The following is a 15,389-nucleotide window of genomic DNA, read 5'->3' as shown; positions in this document are numbered from 1 at the left end:
CTGTCTGACACTGGTTTCAGTGGCCTGTAAGGAAATCTATCATCAGCTCACGAATTCATCTGTAAATATTTGTCAGGGCTTTGTTTTTTTTTTATCCCTAAGTCTTCCTCTCACTCTTCGGTTTCACATTTAATTAAACAGCCATTCTTATTTGTTTAATAAATTAAGATTTCACAAATGTAGCATGTTAAAAAAATATACCACCTGACTTACAGGCCCTGCTTGCCTATCCAAATTTATTGCGTTGTTTGAATAACAAAGGATGCACTGACTGACAGGTAGTGCAATACAGGATGGGCTTCGGTTTTCACTGTCAAAAAAGGGTGTGGATCAGTGACGATACAAAAATAGGAGCGTTGTAATTACATTTCACGAGTTTAAATCTTCTTTGATAGACAGCCTTCACAACCAAGTAGCGGGGTTTAAATGCTCGCGCATTGATTTATTAGCCAATAGTAATGCATGGAATTCCGAGGTGGGTGGGCTTACCACGTTCAGTGCTCCTTGTCCGTTTAGGAGCTCCGGCAACAGATGGTGGCAGTGGCGTCTACCTACGGCACAAATCTGACAGGGAGGAGACTCAAATGGGGGTGTCCGGAATTGTGAATAGAGTTGGTTGTCTAACGAGGGACCGGAAGAAGACTTTGTCAGTGCAACTTCATTGATAATTTCTTGGCTAGTCTTTTAGAATTTTATCTTTTTTTCTTTGTTTTCCAAAGAAGGCCGCAAAAGCCTCGAGCTGGATTTGTCGACACACTGGGCTCAGTTGCAAGAGGACATCACTGGGATTGCTCGGAAAGTCTCGTAAAATGTGTCTGCTGGAATTTGACATTTTGAAGTCGTAACACGGTCATTTTGAAGAGACTTTTTTTATTTACGTGGTACCACAAAGCTGAATTGATGAGGAGTAGAGAAAAGTTAATGAACCGAGCTAACTGGTTAGCTAACATGCTATAATGCTAGTTGGCTACTTAGCACCGAAACTCTGGCATGTTGAATGAATGAATGGACCAGCTGCTTTAAACTAAGAGCGGCTTTTTGTTAGGGCAAGAACATATCGACTGTTACATACGCCCAGTCTGACTTTCCACTAAAAGGTAAACCTTTTGGCTGTTTGGTCTTCGGCTGCAGCTCTACTTAGCCACAAATGGACAGTAATGCAGTTCCTGGGAGTTGGTGGAGAGCGGCGTTTTAGCACGCAAAGATAATGTGCTTGTACTGACTGCAGCCTGGTAATGTTTATGAGGCCAAGGGAAGCTAACCTCAGCTAGCTACATATATTTGCACTTATTGGATTTGGCTGCTATCGTGTGAAGCTTCCGCTCAGCTTGGAATGGGGAATACGGTGTCATGCTGCGGGTCTCCGGAGTCGAGCCCCAAACTACCATCGAGACTGCCGGCAGAGCGGCTGGAGGAGTTCCAGACCAGCACCGAAGTGAGCGACGACACTGTGCCCTACCTGCAGCACATAAGCGACAGAGAGGTCCCTGATGGTAAGAGCCTGCCAGACATCCAGCACTTGGCGATTCCTTTATAGCTTTAACTCCCGTTTTACTTTTCAGTATCTGGGCCTGTGAAACACTACACCCATATTTGTTTGTTTACAGGGAGGCTCATCCTAATCCACCCACTGGCACAGTGCAGAATGATCTTTGTGTGACTACCAAACACACACGCAAACTTAGATGACTGTATACAGCCCACATCATGTATGCACACACTTCTGCTAATATTGACCCACGGGATGAATCGAAAGCGAAGGATCATCCAACAACTAAGGAATAATAGTGTTTCACAACTGTAGGGACAACATGCACACACCACACCCTCTTTAGTTATTGCCTAGTTACCCATCTGTATTTATTACCATGCCAGTGGCAAAACTGCCCTTTTTAATTAGGACATTCTTGGCACTATTTATCCACTGCATTATATTGATCATATTGGCATTACATACAAAAGTTAGACATCAAACGTGAAAACAAGCTTTGTGTTATCTTGGTTACTTGGAATCAATTTCTGCAATCTACTGTGTGGGGAAACTTGGAAAAAGTAAAAATAAAGAAACTGAGAAGTAATTGGGTGGCCACATGTGAATAGAAATGTTATAAGACTTTGCACTTGAAGAAACCTAAATTGAAATACATGGTGGGTAAATTCCAAAAGGGAAAGATGGAGATAAAAGTTCCTTTCTTAATGTGTCTTAAGCAGGTAGTGGTTGAACAAAATGTTACACAATAAAAAGTACGTATTAAGTGTTGTACCCCTCTTAGTTTTGATGCCCACACTGTAATTTCATGCTGTGGTACAGACCCCGATCAGGAAAGTATCTCAGATATTTCTGTGTGATGTAGACCCAAGCTCAGTCCTTATGTCGCCACTCTTTATTGATTCCCCAGCTTGCACGGAGTTCATTCCATTTATGAGGTTATGGACAGTTGTGAGTGCAGTTTGTGTGACCAGCTGTTGGCAGGGTGAAAGTGGGAAAGGGGGGGGGGGATCAGGCCAGCAATCTGTCTTGCATTCCTTATGGTACTCCCTTAACAAATGCTTCTATTGCCTATTGTAATGTGCTTCATGCAGACGGCACATTACATAAAATACAAGGGTATTTTATGTAATGTGCCGTCTGCATGAATTTGGAGAAAATGGATTTCTAAGTTGTGTACGTCTATGAACTAGTGCCGGCAAATCAAACTAATTACACTGTGCTATGTTTAATGTCTAAGTTGTTTAAAAACCGGAGGTTTTGTTTTAAATGTAAAGTTTTAATATAGCACTTGTGTCTCTGATAGTCTCTGTATTTGCACAATAAATTGAAAAAGTAATTGGACAGTGATGCGGTTGCATTTACTAATAGTACTCGTGCAAATTGGATTTAAGGAGTAAAGGTCATTGTAATTGTACTGCTTTAATTGAAATTTTGCACACAATCCACCTGTCAGTCCACAAGATTACATTTAGTTCTTCTAAGTCAGATTTGTTTTAAAGCCTTCAACACATAAGCACAAACAGGTTCCCAGTCTCTCTAATCTGTTCTGAGCTTCACGTCTTGTTTGTCTTTAAAAGATTGTGTTTGTGAGATTAGTCTGTAAACATATCTGACTGTCTCTGTTACAATATTCTCCACTATTTATGATGATGATGATTTACATAAATACACTGTATGATCTTATTAGTGTTAGATGGTTTTGTTAGCTCACAACTTTGTGCTTTTTCTTTGGATTTATTAATGCAGATCAGGAGCTAAATGCTCCACACCAGCCACTAATAATGAACATTTAAATGCTTTTCTTGTTTTTGTTGTATCAGAGCTGGCCTTGGAGTCTAATCCATCGGACCACGCCCGAGCAAGCACCATCTTCCTTAGCAAGTCCCAGACAGACGGTGAGCAATCATAACATGACACTCACACAGCAGTGATTCACACAAACTGTCTTCATCTAAATCCCAGATAACAGAAAACATGCACACATCTTTTCACTTGAGCAAATGTTTGAAATTCAGTGGTCTTTAACCTGCCAGCTCCCCTAGTTGTGAGATGTTCGGCTACACCCTCAGGGAACAGCACCGGTAACTGTTGGGTGAAATTACACCAAACAAGTGTTCCTCAATGCCCTTCATCCTGCACACTCTATCCTGGCTGAGACCTTGTTATAGGTCCTGTTGTTATAGCTGCTGCTCTACAGATACATAAGTGTCATTTATAAATTCATCACTTTCTTCACTGTAGAGCTCAAGCCTAAGGTGTATCATTAAAAACCAAGTTGGCGATTACTTGAACGGGTCTCAGAAGATTTTTAGAATTCTGTTGTCTAAAATTAGTAAAGTAATCAAAAGATTGGACGCTAATGTAGAGCTGGGCGATATAAGATTTTTTCATATCACGATATGTTTTTTTCATTTCAGGCGATAACGATATATATCACGATATAAGCCAAATAACTATATTTGTAAGATTTAAATGTGCCGTTGCTCACAAGTAAAATGTGAAATAATCAGCAGCTTGTTTTAATTAAAATATTTATTTCCCATAATAAGTTCAACAGGTTAGATGTACTTAAGGAACATGAGACTTCAGTTTCAGATAAATAAAGGCAAATATTGCAAACTACACAAAAGGCAGCCGCTAAAGCGTTTAAGTTTCAAAACAGAACAAACAAAACAGACCACTAAATTGTCAATTCCACTTAGAAACAAAATATTAATTCTAAAAATAAATCTTAGGTTGTTTTACAGAAGAACAGACAAAATTAACTAACTTTTGTCAATATCAAATAAACTGAGAACTAAGAGGAAATTCTCAATCTCTCCTTGTTGTATAGCTTAGCTTTTCAAACAGTTTTAACAGTTACTTTAGTCTGACAAAAGCCGAATGACGAATTAGCGCTTTCAGTCAGAGATTGAGCATGCACCGCTTTGTTGTATTTCCAGACTTGCTTTCGGCACAACTTACAGTGCGCGCTACTCTGTTTGTTTGTTTTTTTGTCAGACTTGAAATAGCCGAAATACCTTCACACTACGGAACTTCTGTGGCCCTTCCGTTCGACAAGCTCTCCGGCATTGGAACCATCATCTGTTTTTTCTTCGGTAACCTTCGCTCACGCTCTCGGTTGATTTTTCTCTAGTCGGCAAACTCACTTCCTTCATTACCCGGGCTGCACGGCTGCAAAAACAAATACACATGTGCGCCTTGGCGCTTGTGCTGTACGTAACAAGTCGTGACGTGACGCTGCGCCTGTGATTGGTTCGGCTCTGCGCTACTTAATTTGGATTGGCTGTTCTTTTTTTTCTTTTTAAGCGGACAAGAGAGATGAGGCCTATCGCAATAGTTTAATTTTTCTATCAAGAAAAAGTTATTTCGCAATACATATCGTTATCGTTTTATCGCCCAGCTCTACGCTAATGGTAAGTTCGGTATCAAGATTGCAGGATGCCTGCGAATCTGAAAAGTTAAGCATTTAGTTTATAAGAAAAATACAACATAAATCAATTTAATGGTTTGCTAACTTATGCATTATTAGTTAGGTCTCCAAGACATAGTTGAATAAGTATATATGGTATTATATTTACAGAAAAATATCTAAACAAATGTAAATAAACTCATCTAACTATAATTTATTTTACATGATTCTTGAGTGTGAAAAGGCTGTTAAATGCTGTTTAATGTGGTAATACAATTAGTTTTCTGTGATTGATGCTGCTTTTAGTCTTTGTTGAACATTTTAATTCTTTTGCAGTACGAGACAAGAGGAAAAGCAACCACATAAACCATGTCAGTCATGTAAGTGTTTTGAAAATTTACATTAAATTTGTGTTTTTAATATTTAAAAAAATCAATCACACTAAGCTTCTTGGTTTTTAATATCCTAATGGTGACTTTAATATAACTAATTAAATGTAACTTCTGAACTTAATTTATGGGCTGTTAGCTTGTACATTTCATATTGTAGAGGGCGTCATTTGCATTTTTTGCCAGTGAATGAATCACTTTCAGCGTGGAAAACATTTAAACAAAGATGATCCACAAATATTGTTAAAACAAAACAATTATAACACAGAGCTTTTGAAAAATTGGAAATGTAGGAAGCATGCGTGACTGTCTGTCCCCTCAGCACAAGTTAATTGTGTGTTGTTTTTTGTTGTTTTGTTTTTGTTTTGTTTTTTTAAATGTGTGAAGGTGTCCCCTGGTCCACTCTCAAAGAAATACAGCTCCTGTTCAACCATCTTCATAGACGACAGCACCGTCAGCCAGCCAAACCTCAAAAGCACAATCAAATGGTGAGAATGTCTCTCAGAAACACAAACACACAGGGCTGTGTTGTCCAAAGGTCCCTCCCTCAAACACGCACACGAAAAAAAAAAAAAAAAGTCCTGTTACATCAGAGCATAGTAATCCTGGAGTGTTAGAAAACAGATGTGTGACTAAAGCTCATGTTGTTTCACCTCGTTTAGGACAGTAATCTGTAATGACATTAGTCCAGTGAATGTGGATCATTATATCAGGATTATCTGAGTGTGATTAAATGAAGTCTTCTCGCTGAATGTGTCAAATATTTTGTCACAGCATAAGCTCTAATACACATGCACACACTATGCTAGTGTCCCATTGAGGTTGTAGCTATTAAACTATCGGTTTTTTTTCTTTCTCTTTCAGTGTCACTTTAGCAATATACTACCACATCAAAAACAGGTATGTGTAAATGTTGGATTTGATCACTATCGTGTAACTTTTTAGCACATTATTTTATTAAAACTAGTGTGCCTGCAAAGTATATTGACTGCTGTATTGCTTGTGCCGTAGGGACTCGGACAGGTCACTGGACATCTTTGATGAGAAGTTGCACCCCTTGTCGGTGAGCATGTTAATGAAATTAACCAGCTCTCCAGCTCAATAACGGTGGTTTTAGCCAGTCAGTAGTGCAGTCTGTATTTGGGCAGTGACAGTTATTTGTAAAGTTGCTCAAATCAAGCACGTAAAGTGGAAATGCAGACTTTTAGTTATATTTAACGAGGGTTTCAAAAACCATTTCAGGCAAGATGAGCTCGTGTTTCCACCAATCAAATCATGACTTCACTGGTAATGCAAACAGATTGAAGCAAACCTTTGATTTCCAATGAATTCTTTGTTCTTGTAATAAATTTTCAACCCTGTAGCATAAATCATGTATGTCCACAGAAGCATGCAAGGATACTTAAAGAGGGGCTCTTGGTGACATGGGAAACACTGTTGTGCAGGGCTCAGTAGTGCGAGTGTTGGACATGAGAAAATGCGTAGATTTCTGTGAAATAATGTTAGACTCACATCCTTCATGTTGATGTGAGTCAGTATGAAGACTGATCACATTTACATGTGTAGGCACTCTGCCCACTGGTCTTCTCTGGGCCATGTTTTTCTAGAAACTTCACAAGTTATTAAGAGTTGTGAGTGATGAATCACAAAACGGATGTGAATCACTGTTTTAAAAAGAACCCATAATGAGGAAGAAAAACATCCTCTCTTGCGGTCTGCATTAATGGCTTCCGTTCAGTTGTAGATTTGCGATAAAGATGCAGAAGTGGTTTCTTTTCACTGCCTTACAGCGTGCTTTTGGCAGAGCTGAAGTTATAGTGGTGGAAAAATAAAGAAATTTCACAGTTAAACTTGTTCTACGGTTTCCATTAATAATGGATTTTGGCTGTTAAATGGCACAGCTTCTTTTTCACTAATCAATTTTCTATACTTGGGAATGTAGTCATTGCATCATGCCTGACACATCCAGCTTTTTGTGGTGCGTTTCCACACAGCTTTTGCCTCCAGACGTTCAGATGAATTACTGAGCTACAAAAAAATAACCCCAAACAAACAAATGTGACCTGATTGTTGTTGGATCTTTGTTGCTTCTGTCAGACAAGTGTGTATGTTTTCACCTCATGCAGAGAGAGCCAGTGCCTGATGACTACGCATATGTAGACCCAGAACACAAACTGATCTACCGCTTCGTCAGGACGCTCTTCAGTGCTGCACAGCTCACTGCAGAATGTGCCATCGTCACTCTTGTAAGTGGTGTCTTGATTTATTTATCACATTTACAACAGTAATTGCATTGCTCACTGCATATTTGATTTCACCCAGTGTGTTTATATTTTAATTCTTTTTTTCCTTTTTATATTGGTTTTGATTTCCGTCTTTTTTTTTTTTTCCTGATTGATCAGAATTTAATCAAACACACAAAGATCACCAAGTGGTTATTAACTCAAGTTGCGCTCAGCATCATATTTGTCTGTACTGAAGATGACCTGAGTGACATGTACACAGCTGTGCAGAAGGTTGTTGTTGTTGAGTACTTTGTTGTTGCATTAAGTGGCCACCAGATGGCAGTGAACGCCTGCATTTGTGCTATTTTTCCAAATGGCACAAATGACAAGTGATCATCAGTATGAAGACAAAAGACACTCACTTTTAAGTCAGAGCTGTCAGAGTAGGATTCTCAAATTTTTCTAGCTCAATCCCTATATTTACTTTAAGTTTATGTCATCCTACAGGCTGGGTATTTTGGAAAGTAATGTTATTTATTTATTTGTTTGTTTGTTTGTTTCAGCTGTTGCAAAAATGAAAACTCAGTATTCTGTTTTCAAAATGGCAAAAAACAACAACACATCTTTGTAGTTTTGCAGTGATGCTGTGTTGGCTGTTGGCTTGTCTCATAATCATTGTTATTACAAGAACACAAATACAGTGTGGCTACATACTGTGAAAGTAGTCTAAGTAGTCTGGAAGGTGCATATAGGGATCTTGCTCAGTACAGGTACACACAAGCAGACTATTGTTCCTGACTAATTGTAGTGAACTAGCAAAGGAATTATTAAAACCTCTGAAGCTTTGATCTCTTAACGTTTTTCGTCCTGAAGGTGTACCTGGAGCGGCTGCTGACCTACGCTGAGCTGGATATCTGCCCCGCCAACTGGAAGCGCATTGTCCTGGGAGCCATCTTACTGGCTTCTAAAGTCTGGGATGACCAAGCTGTGTGGAATGTTGACTACTGCCAGATCCTAAAAGACATCACTGTGGAGGACATGTAAGTTGTAAAGTGATCTGAAAAATGAGAACATGGTGACTGTAAAAGAACCACTGGATTTAGTAACCTGTTTCCTGTTAATATAGTCCCATCCTTGGTGAACTCTAATTTCTGTAGACAAGATCAATCAACTTCCATGTTCAGAAAATACATGTTAAAATATTCATGTCAAATATTACCAAGACTGTAAAGCAGATTTAGTGCTTTAAGTGCACATATCAAGGCAAATCTTCCACTACGGGTCAGAATAATAACAATTCAAATGAAGGAGTGAATTTAGCCTTATCAAGGAAATCCTTGTTTGGCGGGTACTGACTGATCAAACAGCATACCGACTGTGGAACCAAACAGAGTCTTTTCATTCTGCTGTACTGTAGCTTGCAGGCCCGTGTGAAGCAACATGATCAGAGTGCATTCAGTCAAAACTAGTTTGCTAGCAGACATGTTAGAAATGAGATGTGGTAATAGCTGTTTCAAGCACTTGTAAGTGGAATGAAAAGCCAGATAAGATGTGGCTAGAAGCTTGAATATAATGCACAATTTCAGACCATCACTTCTGAAACATAATTGTAACATTTCACTTAAATTTGAAAGAAAGTGTTTGATAAATCCAGCTAGGAAGAAGAGCACTGTCCCCATTTAGCACCTCCTAAGGCCGTGGCACTCAGCCTGTGTACAAAGCTGATTTCCCCCTTTGGGTTTGGAAAAAGATGCTGCTGTCACTGAATCAACATTGTTCCAATTATCCTCGGGTCTGTTTGAGAGGTTGAGAGAACATACAAGTACCCTAAATTTTTATTGGCAGGGTTATTTGGGTTTATTCTTGGCGAACTCTGGAGTGCCAAAATGTGGGTTGTTGGCATGTTCAGGTGGGGAAAGCTCCAGGAAACGCACATGCAATGAGAAAATGAAGAAATTCGTTGATTTTTTTTTTTTTAATTTATTTGTTTTTTGCTGTCCAGCTAAGAAAATTGTTTGTTAATAATGCTCAGACCGCCCCACTACCATCATCACCAATAAATAAATAAATAAAAGGAATACATCAACAAGGATGCACTTAAAGCAGACAGATGAAATACTGGGATGGAGAGAAGCCACAGCAATCTCTGCTGTCTGTCAGGCTATAAGAGTCGAGAGGCTGCACTTGGAAGACCCAGGCTTTATTTCCTACAATTGCTTTTCGTGTGTGCGCGCGCCCATATGCGTGTTTGTGAAAGAGGTCGAAAGTGCCTCCTTGTTTTTTCGTGATTTGGAAAGATGCGTGTGCGCTCTCTCTGCGAGCCCCCATCCCTCTCGTACGTCTGACCTACCCTGTCTGTGCCCTGTTTTCATTGCTTCCACTGAAGTGTCTTTGTGATCCCGGTCGGGTCTGGATGGAGGGATGGGAAGAAGAGTAGAGGGAGAGAGAGAAACAGAGACGGAGAGGAGGGTCTCAAGTGCTCTCACTGCTTCTACATAATGGTCCTGGCTCTCGCCCGCTCCATTAGTTGCCCCGGGAGACCAGACATCACACACACACTCACACACTCGCTCTCACCACCTTTGCTGACCAACAAAGCATCCTGGATGCTGTCTCCTTGGCGACCACCTCCCTTAGATTTTACTCGTGACTGTGATGATGAGGAAGGATGATGGAGGTTGTAGTCTGGAAAAGGATGAGCTGTGATACTCCAGCTAAGTGCCTGGATGTCTGATTACCCACGTGCGTGTGAGACCTTTATAAAGATATATCAGATTCCATCTTCAGAGAGATGAGTTTTAAAAGTGAAAGTGACTGAATATAAAAGTTTATGTAGAGAGGTTTGTCCTGTCTGCTTTTGTTTCTTCAAATAATGTCGTCTTCTCTGCTGCTTGCTAAACGAGCAAAGCCAACAATGATTTTCTTGGTAGAACTCATCAAAATGTCTTTTATTGATAGGTTGTTTCTTACCTGTCAGTTGGACCCTGGTCCCCTTTTCTGTGAACAAGTACAAAAAGGAACTTTTGCAGTGGTTGTTTTGGGGGATTAGTTTACGGTGGCTTTTCACTAAAAAGATATTGTATATTAGGAACTTTCAGATGTTGTGCTTGCAGGAGAAATTGACTAAGCTAAAAATTAATATTTCCTTAATGCACAACTGTGGTTGACTATTTAGTTCAAAATATTACTCATCCACCTGCTACTAATCAAGGCTGTCGCAACAACTGGTGATACTGCAAATTTTAGTATTGATCCGATACCATCTAAATACAGGGCCAGTATTACCGATACAGTACCAGTATTTTTAAACAATAAAGGCAGCTTATGTAGTAAAGAGAGCATGTCATGACTTCTGGGATGAATCATCATCATTTTTGTGAATTCTAAACATAATTTTAATGATCACTAAATAACTTTTTTTTTCATTTCCACAATAATTTAAAAAAACAAAAACAACAACACACTTTTCACTTTTTCATGAATTTTAAATGTGTCTGTCTCTAAAGCACTTCTGTCAGCTTCTGCTGTTTAAATGTGCTATAGACTACAAATAGAATAAACATGATAGTCAACACAAATGGACATTTGTCATGGTTAATGAGTTGTAGTTTTTTTCATTATTACAAATTTTTTTTAACAATTCAGTGGATACATACTGAACTTAAACGATACAAAGTATCTATTCAATACCAGTACCACCAGCATTGGCAACAGTACTATTAATATTTGAATCAGTTATACCCACCTCTATCCATAACCAGCCGCTTGAAGTTTGAAAAAGCAGGTTGAACAAGTTGAACAACAAAAACAAGTGTGATTCTAAAAAATCTTTTCAAATGTCTCCTACTGTGTCACAAATTCTGTAAAATGCATTTATTTTTTAACTTTGAGACTGGTTGACTAGGCTGATCTTTCCTAAGGATATCTCTATTTTTTTTTTTTTTTTTTTACACACACACACACACACACACCCCTTACAGTCCAAATTATGTCCCAAGTTTTGACTGTTGGGAATAACCCTAAGGTGTCTTCCTGATCTCTAGGAATGAGATGGAGCGCCACTTCCTGGAACTTCTGCAATTTAACATCAATGTGCCGGCCAGCGTCTACGCCAAGTACTACTTTGACCTGCGACAGTTGGCTGACGACAACAACCTCAGCTTCCCTCTGGAACCCCTCAACAACCAGCGTGCCCAGAAACTAGAGGTAAGCTTCCTTCCAGAGACTACAGAACCTCCGTCTGTAATACTCATCTAATGCTCTGAAGCAACGCCCGCTGCCTCAGACCTCAGATTAGGAGTTGCTGGTGCATACTCTGTATTCTCAAGTTAAAGACTGTTTATTTTGGCAACTGTTTCTATGGCATGGTTTACAAGCAGGATTTAATAGAACTAATAAAAGCGTTAGTGATTAGCATAGTAGGAAGAACCACCCTCTGAAACAGTCGGAGAAATTTCTTGTGTAGCTTTTTTGCTCATGACCTGGATTTTTAAAGTGTAACAAAGGCTGTTTGATCATTTATTAATCATTAGATACCTTTAATTCAAATATCTGGTTAAATCAAAATGATCTAGTCCATCTCTGTGTGAATGTCGAGTAATTGTGCTTTGATAATGCTCCTCCAGGCCATTTCAAGACTATGTGAAGACAAGTACAAGGACCTCAGTCGAGCCGCGATGAGGCGATCTCTCAGCGCAGACAACCTGATAGGTATACGACGCTCCAATGCTGTGCTCTCATAGACTGCTGCCCTCTGACCTCCAAAGTTCAGCTAACCCACAGCCAGCCCCAGAAAGCATTACCCACAGAGTTATCAGGCAAGGACAAAAACGCCACTGTATGACCTGTCCACACGGTAATTTACATTACAGCTGTAGACGTGCGTGATTGTTAAATTAAAGGTGTTTACCTTATCTGAAGCATTATCATTTGACTGTTGTTTTTACAAGTCCTTTATTTATTTGTTATATGTCTATCACTTCTGAGAGATCACATTGAACATGAATGATCGAGTTCATCTGTCTGAAATACACTTTGGTTTCTATTTTTTTTTTTTCTACAAAAATGTTTGAATTACTTCATGCAGCCTTAAAGGATGAAGAGATTGGTGTGTTATATTTGTTGTTACTGTCACTGTATTCCACGAAAAGACCAAAACCAGCAAATGTTAGGTTGTTCAGATGTGGCTCATTGGTTGTTTATGAAGATTGAAATCGTGCTTGAGTGCTATAGCATAGTGAGGTTAATGTTGGTTGGTCATTTCCTGGGATTCCTTAACAGTATATAAACTTTCACCAAATGTATCCTTTTTTTCCTTTTCTTTTCTTTTTTTTTTTTTAAATTGCCACAAAAAAATGCAAAATGACCTTTGTTGTAAATTAGATTTAATACCACAAGTTACTGTGGAGACTGTAATTCAGACATGTTTACTGTCGATATGTTTCGAGTACATTTTTCTGTCCATCAGGATTGAACATCCACCATGTCTCATATTACAAGACACTGAGCTGATATCACTGTGTGGGAGCTGGCTGACGTCTTCTCAGTCAGCTGTTTTGTCTGTTTTGTGACAGGAAAATCAGGAGTGCCATTTGCAATTTGGTGTTAAGTTGTGTATACCACGGGTGATCAAACGGGGCTGTTTACTGACTCTGGATCAGTATTTGTAAATTAATGGCTCCATATGGAAGTTGGGTTGATGCAGGTCAGCCTCAGTATTAAGCTCCTTAGATCCTACCATCCCAACCTCATTCCCACCCCCACCCCCCCATCAGATCACCAGTGTTGTTCTTGTCCAAGGACCCATCCAGCCCAAGGTTTGGAACACACTACACAGATACTGAGGGGGAAAACAAACTGATGGATGCTCCCCTCCTCTTTTGCTTACTATGTAGGCTTCTAGCTGTGAAGTTTGTCTTGTTTTTAATTGAGAAAAAAAAACATTTGCAGATGGAGTATTTTAAATAAACACTAATCATGTAACAAATGTGTTGCGGTTTATTGTCTTTTATGTTGTCTTTACAATCAGCTCAGTTCTAAACATTGGGAAGTCAGGCTCAATATCCTCAACAGAGTTCAGTTTAACACTGTTATAGCCGTATATTAGCAAAACACACCATGCACCATTTATTAACATTACTGGCTGGCATTATGGTATCTAAATCAAAATCGGCCCACAGTTGTGAGGGACCCAGAGAATTGCTCATATTGTATTGTTTTTACAGACATGCAGCACTTAACTGTTACACAGAACGCAAGCAGTCCAAAGTAGAGCTGATACTTCGCACTAGGAGTACACTGAGAAACGGGTGTGGCTACATGGTTGAATCGTAAACCAGTTTAAGCAGTTTATTATCTACTTTTTGTTTTGTTTTGTTTTGTTAAGGAAGCAGTTCAAATTTTAGATGTATGTGAGGCTCAGTGTGAGCCTCATATACATGTCAGTGGTGAAATTGAAACAAGTCTTCCTTAGTTGAGTTAGATAAATTGTTCTGATTGCATAAATGTTTAAAGCTCATATGAAAGCACTTGTTTTCTGCAAATTTCTGTTAACTATACTGCCCGTATAGACAAAAGTTAGTTAAATACATCTTTTGAATCGATCCTTTGTTGCTTTCAGTGAATCTGCTTCAGTGGTATAACAATATACAATAAACTCACTGGACACTAAAGTACACTTTCCCAATACCAGGTTGGACCCTTTTGTTTTTAGAACTGTCTGAATTCTACATAGCAAAGATTCAACAAGATGCTGGAAACATTCTTCAGAAACTTTGGTCCATAGTGACATGACAGCATCACAGGGTTGCTGCAGATTTGTCAGCACATCCATGATGTGAATCTCCTGTACCACCCTGTGCCAAAGGTGCTCTGTTGGACTGACATCCAGTGACTGTGGAGGCCATTTGATTATAGTGATGTGATGTTCAACAAACTAGTTATGAGTTTTGTGATGTGTGGGATACCCTGTGGTCAAACAGAGATGGATTTGCTCATCAGCAGTACTCAGATAGGCTGCAGCATTTAAACAATGCTCAGTTGGCAGTGAGGGACCCAAAGTGTGCCAAGAAAAGGAATTTCTCACACTATTACACCACCAGCAGCCTGAACCTCTTATACGAGGATCCATGCTTTCATGTTTATTTTCTGACCCTACTATCCTAATTTTGCAGAACAAATTGAGACTTTAGATCAGGAAATGTTTTTCCAGTTTTTCATTGTTCCAATTTTGGTAATTCATATAAATCATAACCTCAGTTTCCTGTTCTTAGCTGACAGCAGTGATACCTGGTGTGGTCTTCTGCCACTGTAGCCCATCTCCTACAAGGTTGAAAGATGCTCTTCTGCACACCTTGGTTGTAATGAGCGGTTATGGAAGTTACAGTTGCTTTAAACCGTCAGGATGTCCCTCTCTGACCTCAGAATCAAATCATTCAAAGTAATTTAGAAACTTTCTCCCCCATTCTGATGCTCAGTTTGAACTTCAGTAGGTGGTCTTGACCATGTCTACGTGCCTAAATGCTTTCAGTGTTTTTTCGAGGACTGTGTGTTAAAATTTATACTGCAATAGTACAGTATCTTGCTTTTAATCAGCTGATAGCTTCCTGGATTATTTAAAGGCAGACATTCCCGTCAACTGTATCGTCTCTTAAAGTTATTTTCACACCCCCAAAATGTACTTGATTATACGTTGAATAGACTGTTGTAGCACTGTATCTAAGCCACATCAAACCACACATGGTTTACTTCCAACACATTGGACTTTATTATTTTTCTGTTAAATTCTAATGTCTCTTAGGTCAAGTGCTGCATTTTCAGCTTGCTATCAGTAACAATTACTCGCATACACCTGATATTTACATATATGTCTG

General features: G+C 39.2%; 1 protein-coding gene across 1 annotated transcript; it reads left to right on the top strand.

Annotated features, from left to right (window-relative positions):
- Positions 1–491: 491 nt before the first annotated feature.
- ccnyl1 (cyclin Y-like 1) lies at positions 492–13,504 on the top strand. Its single transcript, XM_005475363.4, has 10 exons — positions 492–1,493; positions 3,313–3,387; positions 5,241–5,284; positions 5,681–5,781; positions 6,158–6,193; positions 6,305–6,356; positions 7,420–7,539; positions 8,392–8,558; positions 11,562–11,724; positions 12,144–13,504. Exons 1-10 carry the CDS (start codon positions 1,334–1,336, stop codon positions 12,258–12,260), a joined length of 1,035 nt encoding a protein of 344 aa, XP_005475420.1. The 5' UTR covers positions 492–1,333; the 3' UTR covers positions 12,261–13,504.
- The last annotated feature ends 1,885 nt before the right edge of the window (positions 13,505–15,389 follow it).

This window comes from Oreochromis niloticus, linkage group LG16, assembly GCF_001858045.2.
Source record: "Oreochromis niloticus isolate F11D_XX linkage group LG16, O_niloticus_UMD_NMBU, whole genome shotgun sequence".
NCBI lineage: Eukaryota > Metazoa > Chordata > Actinopteri > Cichliformes > Cichlidae > Oreochromis > Oreochromis niloticus.
Note: the sequence above shows the minus strand (reverse complement) of the source record. Positions and strands in the feature narration are given on the sequence as shown.

What these genes read in the sequence shown, in the direction of transcription:
- ccnyl1 (XM_005475363.4), top strand. Translation starts at nt 1,334, where the DNA reads ATGGGGAATACGGTGTCATGCTGCGGGTCTCCGGAGTCGAGCCCCAAA. An exon ending in TACTACCACATCAAAAACAG is followed by an intron (nt 6,194 to 6,304) that starts GTATGTGTAAAT and finishes CTTGTGCCGTAG; the next exon opens with GGACTCGGACAGGTCACTGG. An exon ending in AGCGTGCCCAGAAACTAGAG is followed by an intron (nt 11,725 to 12,143) that starts GTAAGCTTCCTT and finishes ATGCTCCTCCAG; the next exon opens with GCCATTTCAAGACTATGTGA.